This window comes from Mustela erminea, chromosome 17 (genome assembly GCF_009829155.1).
Source record: "Mustela erminea isolate mMusErm1 chromosome 17, mMusErm1.Pri, whole genome shotgun sequence".
NCBI lineage: Eukaryota > Metazoa > Chordata > Mammalia > Carnivora > Mustelidae > Mustela > Mustela erminea.
Window position 1 is genome coordinate 12,655,567 of NC_045630.1, and position 16,404 is coordinate 12,671,970.

At 37.2% G+C, this 16,404-nt stretch overlaps 1 protein-coding gene across 2 annotated transcripts in view; it reads right to left on the minus strand.

The window, feature by feature from the left end:
• The window catches only part of INTS7 (integrator complex subunit 7), a 92,286-nt gene that overhangs the window by 69,268 nt on the left and 6,614 nt on the right, over positions 1 to 16,404 (minus strand). Inside the window, exons 2-3 of one of the 2 annotated variants that reach the window (XM_032319138.1) lie at positions 8,730 to 8,859; positions 6,088 to 6,234 (exon numbers count right to left, since the gene is read on the minus strand). In XM_032319138.1, coding sequence (XP_032175029.1) covers positions 6,088 to 6,234; positions 8,730 to 8,859 — 277 coding nt within the window. Of the gene's footprint in view, positions 1 to 2,430; positions 2,542 to 6,087; positions 6,235 to 8,729; positions 8,860 to 16,404 lie in introns of those variants that run through there. The other variant, XM_032319139.1, reaches the window with a different exon arrangement.

Below are 16,404 nucleotides of genomic sequence, written 5' to 3' on the forward strand. Positions count from 1 at the left end.
GCCTAGATTGCCAGAAGTAAAATTTGCAGATAATCCCTTAAATCTCGGGTTAATGAAACATCAACTTTAGGAATCAAGCAAGGACTCAAATTCTAAACACTTTTCACACTGATATGTCAGAATAATTAACATGGTTTATCTTATATAAGCAAAATTGAAAATTACCATCCTGAAGTAACTCCCAGTTACCAAACAGAGCCCAGAAACTTCTCAATTATTAAAGCATCAAAATATCAATTTTCCAATGTTCTATACGTAAGTCCATTTTAGCAAAACAACATTTTTGCTTTTAAGCAGATCCAGAAAGTAAAAAAGGTAAGACTCCCAGTCTTTTTTTCTGTAACAGTAAATACTGATACCATGGTTTTCAAATCTGTCTCCAACATCAAGAGAACAAAGGCAGAGGACACTCCCTGGGCCTCATTTCAGAATTGCAAGGATGAAGACGGTAGCATTCTGGAACAACAGTCTACTGTATGATAAATGAAAAATTTGGAAAAGGAAAAAAAATCTGTTGTTTGTAACATAAATTACATAAGATAAAGCCTGAAAAGATGTTTTCAGCAGAAAGGCATGGATTGTTGAGGGCTGCAAAATGCTGCGGTAAACAAAACAGAGTTCCTACAGTGACAACCTTTCTTGGTCAGTGTCCTAAGTAACTTTCCAACTTGACGTGTTACCACCTAACTACCTTATGGAGATTTGATTGGACGTAAGTATTTGAGTTTATACCAAACAAAATACTAAAATGGGCTAACTATATCATTCGTATTCAATTTGAAAATGAGGTTTTGAAATTAGATGAGTTATATTTTTCCAAAGAAATAAACAGCTTATAATATAATAGTTTATATAAGGAAAGATTAGATTAGGCTAATATCAACACATTTTGATTAACAGTTTATTTAAATTTAAATATAAAAGGGCAAAAAAAGGCACAATCCCATTTGTCACTACTTTATGAAAATGTTTCTGATAATATTATAAATAATTTATAGCACTACATTTCAAACACTATGAATACCTCCCAGCTTCTTCTTCCACTTGTTTCAATTACAAAGTCTAAAGTAATGGGTAAAAAAAGAAAACACCTTTAAAATATCATCTCTTCCTTGTTTTTTCTCTTCTTTAAGTTTAAATCATTCTGACTCTAAGAACTCCTTAGTGTTTGAGAGGCACCACTTTTTGCTCTCCTTCATATGTTGTAATCTTATTAATACATTCTTCCAGAAAGCAAGCTCCTTGAGATCAGAGGTCCCACTTTGATCTATTTTCCTAAAAACAAATACCAAATTTTCTAAACAATGGGTACTCAAGAGTACTTAATGTTGATCTATCATTTATCAGTAACATCTTTTCTTTGTAGACTTTGTTTTTCTCCTTAACAGACTCATTTTTCATCGTGCTATTACAATGCTCCTCAATGAAAAATCATGTTCCTATAAAACATTAAGATTGTTCTGTATCATATCTTTTTTATTAAAAAAAGTATTGTAGTCAAGTATTTCATGATAGAAGGAATATTCATTTCTTCACTTACGTGCTTTGTAATTTTCAAAGACAGATTTTAATAGCCAGGTTCTTTTATTTCTATAGTGACCAGAAAACTTTTTTTTTTGGAAATAAGGAAATCTTTTACCATATAGGAAATAAGTGACTCCATTAGAGCTGGTATCACTTCTCTTGCTTTACATCAAGGAAAGAATTTGTGAAATGTCAACTCATCAGAATGTGAACTGGGACCAGAGAGTTCTCCCCATATACCCAGCCAAACTTCTCTTCAGCTCAACAGGTCCCTGCTTCCCAAATCGAATTTCAAAAAATGGACTTTTTTTTTTTTTTTTTAAATCCACTGCCAGCATCAGGGCTGGTTTTGACACTTACCCACTTTGGAATGATCTTTATTCTGAGGCATATGTTATTTTAGAAACATAAGAAACACTAATGTTAATACATAACTTAAGGAAGAGTATAAAAATGGTAGTCATTCCGTTCATGGTTTTCAGGCCCTGAAAGAAGTTTCTATCTTTAAATATGATTTGTAAAGCATATATCTGACAAAGGGCTGGTATTTAGAATATACAAAGAAATCTTACAATTCTGTAATAAAAAAGCCAAGTAACATAATAAAATCTAAGCAACCTAATGAAAGAAAACAGGCAAACAATTCAAACAGTTCTTCCCAAAAAGAGATAGAAGAAACTGTCTTCAAATGGTACATGAGAATGTGATCCTTACCGTTAGGGAAATGTAAATCAAAACCATTATACACCTCATTAGAATGGCTAAAATGAAGAAGACAGACAACACCAAAGGCTGGCAAAAGGGTGAAGCAACCAGAGCTCACATACTGTTGGTCAGAAAAAATTATGTTTAAACCCACTTGGGAAAGAGGCCTGGCAGTTTCTTAAAAATTAAATACACGCCTACCCCATGATTCAGCAGTTTCACTCCTACACATATATCTGGCAGAAAGGGAAGCATGTTCACAAGTCTTCACAGCAACTTTATTATTTATAATATCCCCAAACTGGAAGCAGCCTAGGCATTCATCAGAAGAAGAACAGATAGATTCACAGTCACACAATGGAAAACTACTCAGCAATACAAAGAACCAAATTACTGACACACAAAGTAGATTACGCTCAAAAACACTGAGTGAAAGAAGTCTTACACAAAAGGATACCCACTGTATGAGCCCACTTACATGAAATTTGAAAACAGACAAAAATTTTATCTATGTAATGAGAAAAAATCAGAAGAGCAACGGCTTCTGGCTTCGTAAGAGCAATCTTAAAAAAAGAAAAGTAAATATTTTTATTCTTTAAAAAAATAAATAAATAAAAATAAAAATAAAATAAAAATAAAAAAATAATAAAAATAAAAAACTTTTTTTGACAAATCATGCTCTTTCTTACATGATTAAGGTAGCAAATGACACTTATTACTTTTTTAAAAGATTTTATTTATTTATTTGACAGAGAGAGAAATCACAAGCAGGCAGAGAGAGAGGGAAGCTCCCTGCTAAGCAGAGAGCCCAATGAGGGGGTATAGCTCAGTGGCAGAGCATTTGACTGCAGAGAGCCCAATGTGGGGTTCGATCCCTAGACCCTGAGATCATGACCTGAGCCGAAGGCAGAGGCTTTAACCCATTAAGCCACCTAGGTGCCCCAGTCCTTATTACTTTTTTAATGGCAAAATTAGTTTTCTTTACACTTTTTAAAAGATCGTATTTTCAAAAATTTATAATATAACGTTAAATAATATATTAAACTAAAAAATACTTTTTCACTTTAAGTCATTTTTTGTATCATGAAAAAAATGAGATCATTGAAAAAAATTTTAAGGCTACTCAAAAATGTTCTATTTTTGTGAGAAGGGTTTGATACTCTCATATCAAAATTTGATATTAGAATTTTAGTTTTGAGTTGTTACAAATACATTTTTTTGGTATTTGATATTTACTTTATAATTCTGCAAGCTTTACAAAATGATCTGATCACCCCCATTCCTGATCTTCAAGTTTTTTCCTCTTCCTAAAATAACTACACCAAGAATGTTTTTAAAACATGTCCCTCTTTATTTGGCAAAACCATCTAAGGCCTTGTATATCTAAGGATCTTATTAACTGTACTACATTTTATTTACTATTTATTTATTTTTAAGATTTTATCTTTAAGTTATCTCTACACCAAAGAAGGGTTTCAACTTACAATCCCAAAATCAAGAGTCACATGCTCCACCAACTGAGTCAGCTAGGCATCCCGTACTCTGTTTTAAGTGTTAACTGGACTCAACATTCTTAGCTCAAATTTCTTTTTTACAATTTTATTTATTTATTTGAGAGAAAGAGAGAGAGAGAGAGAGAGAGAGAGAGAGTGTGTGTGTGTGTGTGTGTATGTGTGTGTGTGCACAAGGCAAGTGGGCAGAGGAAGAAGGACCAGCAGACTTCCCACTGAGCAGGGAGCCAGACATGGGACTCAATCCCAGGACCACGAGATCACAGTTTGGGCCAAAGTCAGATGCCTAACTGACTGAGCCACCCAGGTGCCCCAATTCAAGTTTCTTTTAATATTTTTTGCATCAAATGTTAATGTTGAAAAATATAATTTCAATCTGATTATTTTCCTTTAAAGTGCTTTTTCTAAATAAATAAATAAATAAATATTTCTGGAAGCTTTCTAGAACTCTCATTTTATTGACAGCAATAGTTCTTCAATGAAGAATTGTGGCAAAGCCCAGTTGCCATGACTTGGAAAGAGCAAAATGAATGAAATATTCAAATATTAATCTATATTCCTCTTAAAACACTCAAACTAGCTCTAAATCATTTATAGAATCATTCCACTAGCTAAATTCTATTATTTTTGTCTTCTGATTAAAAAAAATAAATAAATAATAAAAAAACCTATGCTTGTGGAAAATAATTCAAATATTGCAAAACCACACAGAGAACTCTCTTGTGATGCATAGCCCAATAACCCCTCCCACAAATAATCACTGTTAACAGTATATATATGCCTCCATATTCTTTCCTGAGCCTATATAAACACATATATTAATATTATGGATAAAAATGAGTTAAAAACAGACGTCACTTGACTACTTTTATTTATTTGAGGGAGAGAGCGCACAAGTGGGAGAGATAGAGGAAGAGAGAACGTTTCCCTTCAGAAAGCAGAATCCACGCTGAGCACAGAGCCCAAAGAGAATCAATCTCATCAGCCTGAGCTATAGCCTGAACTGAAACCAAGAGTCGGATGCTCAACCAACTGCACGATCCTGGCACCCCTTAATATCTCTGTGTTAAATACATACTTACTTCATTCTTTAAAAGTTATACAGTGGCCCATAAGTTATTCCCCTTTTAATATACAGTTTTGCCCCAATTTTTCACTTCTTACAAAAAAGATACTATGATCATCTGTATACATATATTCACCAACTTCTAGAAATGATTTATAGAAAAAAATTCAGTAAGTGAATTTGCTGAATCAAAAGGTAAAACTATCTTTAAATTTAATTCTGTTCTATTATATATAGTTTTTAAAAGATAAAATCAATTAACTGACTTTAAAATATTACATTCTGCTCATAATTTAATCACTTAAAAGGCAGAGGAATTACAAAAGCACTTAATTCTGCGCAAGAGGGAAGACCTGGCTCTTGATGGGAAAGCAGAGAGAAGTGGTGACATCCTAGACTTCATGATTAAAAAGAAGGTTCACTTCTGAACAAGGCAAGTCAGATGTGAGCCCTAAAATTTAGGAAAGCGAATTTCAGAAGTCTAAAAATTACACATTCATTCTATAGATAGCAGACCTAAAAAGACAACATTGTTCAAGCTGAATATAAGGCTTACAATATGAAATGCTGGCAAAATTAAACAAAAAATGCATGGTGGGGGTGGGGGGCAGATGCTTGGAAGGCTCAGTCAGTTAAGCATCCCACTCATCATTTCGGCTCAGGTCATGATCTCAGGATCATGGGATCAAGCCCTGCATTGGGCTCCCACTCAGTGAGGAGTCTGCTTGAGATTCTCTCTCTCCCGTCTTTCGGCCCCTACCCCTGCTCCCCTTCTCTCTCTCTCTCAAATAAATAAAATCTTTAAAAAAAAAAATGTTTTTAGATTCCAGGAAAGAGAAGAAAAGGCTGGAGAAACTACAGTGGTTCCATCTGGCATTCTCCAAGGAGTTCAAATATAAGTTACTGCATATAAAAATGAGCACACAGCCAAGAGTGAATAGAAAAACCAACATGAAACAGAACAAGATCAGGAAGGTAAGAGTTCAAAATGAGCTGAGGCTAAGCTAGATTCAGACCCCAGTTAGCTGATCAGAATGTCAACCTACAAAAAGGTACATTTCAAACACAAGTTAGGCAATAATTCACAACCAAAACAGTATCCTAGGTGGTATCAGAAGAGCAGGTATAGATTGGGGTGGTTACCATACTTCTGCCTGGAGTCTTGATTGAAAAAACAAATTCTTAACATTCAAAATGAAGAAAGGAAACATATTGCCCTTTTTGAGTACATAATTGCAACTCAAACAATCTTTGGTGATTCAGTATAGCAACAGAGTATACCGGAGTGTGATGGCTCTTGCTACAGGATCGTTACTATGAATCACAGAGAAAATTCTCTTCACAAATTCATCCACATTCAGAATCTTCTCCAAATGCTTCTCACTTTGTTGAGTAACTTTAAGAACACACAGTCTCAGGAAATTGTTTCTGTGAAGAACCAGAGATAAAGTAAATTAGACCACTTTAGGAAAGTAATATTTAATTAGGAATCAAAGCAACCAAAACGTTAAATTTTAGCAACAGGCCCATGTTTTTCAATCTCTTATTATTTCTCATCATTAAAAGAGCTGAAGCCTATACTTTGGTTTTTGTTATTGGTGTTACTGTTTTTAATCCAGGAAGACCAGGCTGGTTTAATATAAAAAAATTAAGCAATGTAATTCATAACATTAATAAGCTAAAGAAGTTACATGATCATATCAATGCAGAAAAAACAATGAACAAAGTTTAATAACTCATCCATGACTAATCAAACTTGGAATAGAAGAAAACTGCTTTAACTTGATAAAGAATACAAGCCAAAAGCCTGTATATAGCTAGTATTATATTTAAGCGGCAAAAGAATGAATGCTTTCCCCAGAATCCTGGAGACAAGGCAAAAAGGCCTCTCATTACTCTTACAGAACATATCGCTGGAAGTTCAAGCTAGTGCACTAAGAAGAGGAAATGGAAAGTGCACAGATCCAAAAAGGAAGAGAAACGGCCCAGATCTGCAGATGACATGCTTCTGGGAGTGGTTAGCATATCTGATTACTTCACCATGTTGAAAGAGGGATTCTCAAGTTTTTGCTTTTGCACTTGTTAGCGTACCTGAAATGCCAAAACAAAACATAAGGAACCCTTTTCAAATGTCTGACAGTCTTCTAAAAACGGTAATTTTCTCATGTTGTGCATACTGCTCATCCAGATATGTCTTAAATTTATTATGTACAATAAACAAAAATGTTCAAACTGTCAGAAAGGTAATATATCACAGACTCTGGCGACCAACTGCCAAGACTGGTATCTTGGCTCTGTTTCTCTCTCTGACCGTATTATTACTGTGACAAGTTTAACTTCTTTGCTCAATTCAGTATCCTCAATTATCTAATGCTGATCACAGTACTTAACTCACACGTGAAAATGAGAACAGCACTGGATGCACAGAAAGAGCTCAGTAAACGTTAGTTACACGTGTTATTACAGATCTGTGAAATAAATGTCCCCATTACCCCTTCATGTCTTCATCTAATCAAATACAGACATTACTCACAAAAATTTACTATGTTTGAGGATTTTCATTAAAGAAAATCATATAAAAGACAAAAAACTAAGGAAGCAAATAAATAGAAAATTTGTAGTAAAGAAAATGAGACCTATGGCAAAATATGCAACCTCACGTTATTTATAAAATGCTAATTAGAACAGCAATGAAGTACCATTTTATACCTAGCAAATCAGAAGTAATAAAGCTAACAGACCGGGCTAACTAGGTTGTGGTCAGTAGGTATGCGATCTTGGTCCAAGTATGAACTGTCAGAACTGCCTTAGCAAACATTTACAATACATTTGAAAGGAAATAAAAAACTCAAGTCTGTTACAGGGGATAGTAGATGTCCTGTAACTCAGCATTTACAGCTCTGTCTCTCTCTCCCCCTACAGTGGACAGAACTAATTCCAGCTTCATTCCTTTCTAATGTGTCCTATTTTATCAGTTGCCTGGATGTTATCTGACATCCTCAGACATGTATTAGAAGGAAGGATGAGAAAGGTTAAAGCCAAGGCCAAGAGCTCTAAGCATATATTCCGGAAAGGAGAACACAAAGGAACACACACTCAAGTATCAGAAAGGCATGTGGAGCCAAAATAACATACTCAAGATCAGAGATCATGTGAGAGCTAGCAGGAGTCAGAGTTTGGAGACACTGCTCTGCTGACGTACTTAGAGAAAACGGGGGCTCCAAGTAGGAATCGTCTGGTGTTTGGAGGCATGAAGCCTACACTTAGAATACGAAGCATAAGCAGTCAGCGATGTCTGCAGTCCTGCTGCAGGACACCAAGATGGCAGTGACAGAAAGAAAAGCCCTAGGGATGAATTAAATCTCCTCCATCATTTATGACCAAGGCCAAGAGGTCAGATGATCTTCCTCCACCCTCAAGCTAATTCTAACCATCTCTTCTTCAAGTCTGACTTGGTGTGTATATAAACACACAAGTGCATGGAAAACAGTGGGAAGAAGCAGGAGAGGGACTGGTGGGGAGAAAAAAAAATCTAAAAGGTATTTATCCAGTCTTTCTATGTTTCAGCCCCTTCATAATAACATGTAATCTTGCGTTATAAGTTACTAAATCAGGAACTTTTCAGAACAATGTGCAAACCACAGATACTTCCAAAAGATGCAATAATATATACATTAAGATTATCTTAATTGGATTTATTCTGTTCCCCAAAGAAATAAATCCTCTGACTTGCCACTTCATTTCTGCTTAAAATGCCATTATACTTCACACCAAAAAGTTTTGCAGACTGCCCCATACATCCACTAAAATGGTCACTAACCATGTGGAAGTCCAAAAGGGCAAAAACAATAAAGACCACAGCATCACAAACAGAGAAATCTGAGCAAAGTAATTTAGGACACTGAGGCTTTAAAAAGACTTACCCAACTCTGAAAACATCTGCTAACTTTAGGAATGCAGAATTGATGAGAATAGGGAATGGATACTTCTGGAAGAGCCTGGGAAAGCGAACAACCGCTTCACACTGTTCACCAAGTTTGCCGGATCTTAGACCTATGAAAAGCACGAAAATGGGAGAACAGCTTAGAAACCTGTAGCTACAAGAAGACAGAAATAGCAAATACCCACATGGCATCCCACAGCCATAAAATAACAGTCATTCATGATTAGGTGAGGTACCACTGTAATTCACGAGCTTTTAAAAAAACCCAACAAAATACGGCCTATTAAATAGTAATTTGGTAAACTGCTACTTGAGATATAAGATAATGAAAAGAAAATAAGATTTTTTTTTTCAAAAAAAAGGTTGAGTATTTTAAGGATACTTGGGGCCATAAAATAAATCTCAGCAAATTTAAAAGGACTGAAACCATACTTTGTTATGTTCTCTGACCATAGTGGAATTAAATTAGAAATTGCTAGGAGGAAAAATAGCTAGAAAATGCCCAAATATTTGGAAATGGAACAACTTCTAAATGAGCCATAGGTGAAAGGGAAATTAGAAAAATCTCTTAAACTGAATGAAAACGAAAGCAAAATCTGTGTGATGTGGCCGATGCAGTTCTTGAAGAAACATTAATAACATCAGGTACTTAATATTAGGAAAGAAGAAAGGTCTCAAACCAATGGCCTAACAAAGGGGCCAAGATAATTCAATGGGGAACGGATACTCTTTTTTTTTTTTTTCAGCATAACAGTATTCATTGTTTTTTGTACCACACCCAGTGCTCCATGCAATACCTGCCCTCCCTATTACCCACCACCTGGTTCCCCCAACTTCCTACCCCCACCCCACCCATTCAAAACCCTCGGGTTGTTTTTCAGAGTCCATAGTCTCTCATGGTTCACCTCCCCTTCCAATTTCCCTCAACTCTCTTCTCCTCTCTAACTCCCCATGTCTTCCATGCTATTTGTTATGCTCCACAAATAAGTGAAACCATATGATAACTGACTCTCTCTGCTTGACTTATTTCACTCAGCATCATCTCTGCCAGTCCCGTCCATGTTGATACAAAAGTTGGGTATTCATCCTTTCTGATGGAGGCATAATACTCCATAGTGTATATGAACCACTACTTCCTTATCCATTTGTCCGTTGAAGGGCATCTTGGTTCCTTCCACAGTCTGGCAACTGTGGCCATTGCTGCTATCAACATTGGGGGTACAGATGGCCCTTCTTTTCACGACATCTGTATCTTTGGGGTAAATACCCAGGAGTGCAATTGCAGGGTCATAGGGAAGCTCTATTTTTAATTTCTTGAGGAATCTCCACACTGTTCTCCAAAGTGGCTGTACCAACTTGCATTCCCACCAACAGTGTAAGAGGGTTCCCCTTTCTCCACATCCTCTCCAATACACGTTGTTTCCTGTCTTGCTAATTTTGGCCATTCTAACTGGTGTAAGGTGGTATCTCAATGTGGTTTTAATTTGAATCTCCCCGATGGCTAGTGATGATGAACATTTTTTCATGTGCCTGATAGCCATTTGTATGTCTTCACTGGAGAAGTGTCTGTTCATATCTTCTGCCCATTTTTTGATATGATTATCTATTTTGTGAAGCCAGCATTACCCTGATCCCCAAACCAGGCAAAGACCACACCAAAAAGGAGAATTTCAGACCAATATCACTGATGAATATGGATGCTAAGATTCTCAACAAGATCCTAGCAAACAGGATCCAACAGCACATTAAAAAGATTATCCACCATGACCAGGTGGGATTCATTCCTGGGTTACAAGGATGGTTCAATATTCGCAAATCAATCAACGTGATAGAACAAATCAGTAAGAGAAGAGAGAAGAACCACATGATCCTCTCAATTGATACAGAAAAAGCATTTGAAAAAATCCAGCATCTGTTCCCATGCCTTCAAAGTATAGGGATAGAGGGAACATTCCTGAACTTCATAAAATCTATCTATGAAAGACCCACAGCAAATATCATCCTCAATGGGAAAAAGCTCGCAGTCTTCCAGTTGAGATCAGGAACATGACAAGGATGCCCACTCTCACCCCTCTTGTTCAACATAGTATTAGAAGTCTTAGCAACAGCAATCAGACAACAAAGAGAAATAAAATGTATTCAAATTGGCAATGAAGAAGTCAAACTCTCTCTCTTCGCAGATGACATGATTCTTCATATGGAAAACTCAAAAGACTCCACCCCCAAACTACTAGAACTCATGTAGCAATTCAGTAACGTGGCAGGATACAAAGTCAATATACAGAAATCAGTGGCTTTCTTATACACTAACCATGAAAATACAGAAAGGGAAATTAGAGAATCGATTCCATTTACTATAGCACCAAGAACCATAAGATACCTGGGAATAAACCTAACCAAAGAGGTAAAGGATCTGTACTCGAGGAACCACAGAACACTCATGAAAGAAACTGAAGAAGACACAAAAAGTTGGAAGACCATTCCGTGCTCTTGGATTGGAAGAATAAGCATTGTCAAAATGTCTATACTGCCTAGAGCAATCTATACTTCTAATGCTATTCTGATCAAAATTCCACCAGTAATTTTCAAAAGAGCGGGAGCAAATAATCCTAAAATTTGTATGGAATCAGAAGAGACCCTGAATTGCTAAGGAAATGTTGAAAAACAAAAATAAAACGGGGGTCATCACGTTACCTGATTTCAAGCTTTACCACAAAGCTGTGATCACCAAGACAGCATGATACTGGCATAAAAACAGACACATAGGGACACCTGGGTGGCTCAGTAGGTTAAGCAGCTGCCTTCGGCTCAGGTCATGATCCCAGCGTCCTGGGATCGAGTCCCACATCGGGCTCCTTGCTCAGCGGGGAGCCTGCTTCTCCCTCTGCCTCTGCCTGCCATTCTGTCTGCCTGTGCTCGCTCTCTCTCCCCCTCTCTCTCTGATAAATAAATAAAATCTTTAAAAAAAAAAACAAAAAAACACAGACACATAGACCAGTGGAACAGAGTAGAGAACCCAGATATGGACCCTCAACTCTATGGTCAAATAATCTTCGACAAAGCAGGAAAAAATATACAGTGGAAAAAAGAGAGTCTCTTCAATAAATGGTGCTGGGAAAATTGGACAGCTATATGTAGAAGAATGAAACTCGACCATTCTCTTACATCGTACACAAAGATAAACTCGAAATGGATAAAAGACCTCAAGTGAGACAGGAATCCATCAGAATCCTAGAGGAGAACATAGGCAGTAACCTCTTTGATATCAGCCACAGCAACTTGTTTCAAGATATGTCTCCAAAGGCAAAGGAAACAAAAGCGAAAATGAACTTTTGGGACTTCATCAAGATCAAAACTTCTGCACAGCAAAGGAAACAGTCAACAGAACAAAGAGGCAACCCACAGAATGGGAGAAGGTATTTGCAAATGACAGTACAGACAAAAGGTTGATACCCAGGATCTATAAAGAACTTCTCAAACTCAACACACACAAGAAAGGATACTCTTTTTAACAAAAGGTCCTGGAATGAGTGGAAATCCATAAGCAAAAAATAAATAAATAAAACCTCGATCCTTAATTTGCACCATACACAAAAATGAACTCAAAATGAACCACAGACCCAAATGTAGCTAAAATTATTTAGCTAAAATTATAAACCATAAAAAGAAAATACACAGGAAATCTTTATGAGCATGGGTTAAGCAAAGAATCTTAGATAAAACACAAAGAGCGTAAGTCATAAAATAAAAAAGTGAGAAGCTCCATCAAAATGAAAAACTTCTGCTCTTCAAAAGACACTGCGGAGAGAATGAAAAGACAAGCCGCATACCAGAAGAAAATATTTACAGAACACCTATCATAAAGGACGATGTGGAAGGCCGCTTTTAGGCCACAGGCTTGAGCAGTGGAAACTGAGTAAGGTAAAGGGGCTCACAGTGACCACTGAGCTGAACGACCCACCTCAGAATATCCGTAAGCCCTAGCTGACTGATGGGCTACTTAAAATCAGGCAGAGGTACCAAAAAAGGAAAATCCCATAGCTCCCATGCCTGCTCACTTCCCCCACTACGCCACACTCCCCCTCCAGCACTGCCGCCTCACAAGTCTCCTCTGCCATATTCAGTGAACTACTGTCTCCTTCATTCTGCCTTGGGTGAATTCACAACCCACGACTCCAGCCTCCACCAATACCTCCACAGGCAGCGTCCACACTTCTCGTGCCTCCACAAGATGACACCCTGATTTTTGAAATGGGCGAGATTTGAAGAGAAATTTCATTAAAAAAGAAATATGAATTTCTTCATATACATGGAAAGACATGGAAGTTAACAAATGTTCAACATTGCTGGTCATCAAAGAAATATAAATGAAAAACTACATTACGATACCAGTACATACCCACTAGAAGGGCAAAAAAATTTTAAGAATGACATACCAAGTGCTCAGGAGGATACGGAGCAACTGTAACTCTCATGTATTGTTGGTGGGAATGCAAAACTATACATTTCTTTGGAAAAGAGTTTGGCTGTTTTTTATAAAAATAACTAAAAATCAACAATCCTCCTTCTAAATATTTACCCAAGTGCTTTGAGAACTTATGTCCATACAAAGATCTGTATTCAAATGCTCACACCCAGGTAAGAGTCCCAAACTGGAAACCACCCAAATGTCCATCAACTGGTGAAAGAACAAACTGTGGTCGAACCATACAACGCGTAATGAAAAGGAAACAGTTGCAGGAATCTCAAAAGCACTGTGCTAAGTAAAAGAAGTCAGACCCAAAAAAGACTATAATACTGCATGGCTATTTTATAGGACAATCGAGAAAAGGCAAAACTTTGAGACAGAGAACAGATCGGTGGTTGTCAGGGGCTAGAGAAAGAAATTAGATTGCAAAGGAATACAGGCAAAGTTTTTGGGGTGAAGAAAATGTTCTGTGTCTTGACTGTGGTTGTGGTTTCATGACTGTATCCATTTTATTATCTATAAATTATACCTAAATAAATCTGACTTTAAAAATGTAAAAAAACCCCAACAAACAAAGATAACATTCAATCCCTAAAAAATACTCATTTAGAATAAATATCATGATATGGCATTAAGAGCATAAGTTTCAAATATTTTTTAGTATTTTAGCACTTATAAAATGCTAATTATATCCATATTCATACAAGAATAAGTGTCCTAGAATATTCTGTTCAATAAACTCTGCTCACTCTTAAAAAATGACAAAGGAAATACTCATCTGAGGACTCTTTATTGATTGTCACTATGTTTCAATACAAAAGACAAGCACAGAGTAAATCTGCACAGGCAATTCCTACAACTTATTAAAGGTTTGAGTTCCGTAAATGCATTCACATTGGTTATTTGGTACTTGGAATATATTTCCTTGCAGGAAAAAACCAGCACTATCAGCACTCATCATATTCCAGAATCCAATAACCACTTAGAGTAAACGTTCCTATGGGAAAATTAATTCAAGTTTCTAACTGAGATATTTACAACATAGCCCTTCTTTGCCTGCTCCTTTCTTCCCCCACCCGCCACCTCCATACACAGAAAAACTGCCACTAAAGCTCCTGGAGTCGGTTTCCAACCAAACACGGTGCCAATGGAAATGTTGTAGGTAACTGGCAGTGGCTCACGGAGCTTTAAAAGCTTTTCTAAAGACCTGACTTGACAAAGGGGTCACAGGACACACACACAGGGCAGTAAGGACAAAAGGGAAGGGGAGAAGAAGGGCCAAGTCTGAGGATGGAGGTGAGGAAACAAAGGAACAGATGTGTTTGTGTGTGTGTGCGGCGGGAATCTGGTGGGACAATCCAAGTAATCGGACTTGTTTCCTCCTCTTGCTGCCTGTAGTTGGTGATGTGGAAGGGAGTAAAGTTCTGTTTGTAATGAATTAACCTTGGTTGAGATGAAAAAGGTAAAGTAGGAGGCAGCCCATGCAGAGGGTGTTTGGCTGACAGAATATGATCTGTTTCACTTTCCCTTAAAAAACACAACCACAGACCACATTCATTGGTTTAAATATGATGACTTAAAGTATACCAAAGATAATTTTGAATCTGGTCAGAGAAATGTTTTGATTTCTCTAATACTGTCAAATTTTACTTCCTTAAGATAAAATAGACCCTCATTCCTATAACAGGGCTGATAAAATTAAAGAATAGTAAATTTCTTGCTTAACAACAGCTTTAGGAAAAAGAAACAAGAAGCAAGACTGGCTCTGAGGGACAGAAGTTAAGGTGCCAGAGAAGAAAGAAATATATTAAGACCTACGATTTAGCAAGAATCCTAGGCTGGGGTGCTATGTACCCATCTTGTTTGCTTTGAGCCAATTTCAATTCTAGAATAAGGCAAGCACCTGAAAACAGGCACTCAGCACAGCCAGATCTTGTTCTAAAACCAGAAATTAAGGTACAGGGATGCGACTGCTGTTTCTACATCTTTCTTTGTATTCTCCCACCAAAGAAACAGAGCTCTCTTTCTTTTCAGTGCCTGTAATTAAACAGTGCTTAAATCAGTTGCAACATGCAAGTAGGCTAGGGAGAACGAAAATAGGTTGTCTGTAAATTGCTTATTCATTCAAATTTCATTTGACAGCAGTGAAATTTATTATTCTAGACTGTTTAAGCACTTAATATGTGCAGAACATTTTGCTAGGCTAGTGGCTTTCAGCTCTGCTTCTGCATCAGAAACATTTATAAAACTTTTCAAATATACCTTTGCCAGACTTCTACTCAAACCTACCAAATCTGAGGCTAGCGCCCACGGATCTGTTTAGCTACTTTGAGGAGGCAGGAACTTAAAGAGCCTTAAGCTATCCTCTACCACTTCCCTTTTATTTAATGGTCCTGCCTATACTGGAGTTAGAAAGCTAATAGTTTACTGAATTTGGCCCTCAGACAAATTTCATCTGATAGATAACAATGTTTCTTTTTTGTTGTTGTTGTTGTTAAAGAGCGAGCACAGGCGGACAGAGTGGCAGGCAGAGGCAGAGGGAGAAGGAGGCTCCCTGCTGAGCAAGGAGCCCGATGTGGGACTCGATCCCAGGACACTGGGATCATGACCTGAGCCAAAGGCAGCAGTTTAACCAACTGAGCCACCCAGGCGTCCCTAGATAACAATGTTTCTTAAAGGCTCTGAATTAATTGGCAAATTTTAAAAATGAAGTGAGATGTCACCCAAACCCCAGAATTTCTAGTTTTGAAAATTTTAAGATCTGAAATGTCACTAAAGAATGTGGGAGTCTTGACCAAAGAAACACTGTAGTATTACGGGTCTGTGTTGAAGGCCCATTTGGGTTTGCAATCATTTCTGATAATAGCCACGTACCCTACAATCTTTCTCTAGCAATTTTTGGCTGCCTTTGGGCACACATAACTAAAAGAGAATCTTGGATGATTCTGGCAAGGGGGCACCTGGGTGGCTCAGTTGGTTAAGTGTCTGCTTTTGGCTTACGTCATGATCCCGGGGTCCTGGGATTGGACCTCACACCAGGCTTCCTACTCTGAGGGGAGTCTGTTTCTCCCTCTGTCCCTCCCATTGCTATTGCTCTCTCTCTCTCTCTCTCTCAAGTGAGTAAATAAAATCTTTTTTAAAAAGTAAATAAAATTAAGTGCAGGTAAGAAAGTTAATGAAGTTAATA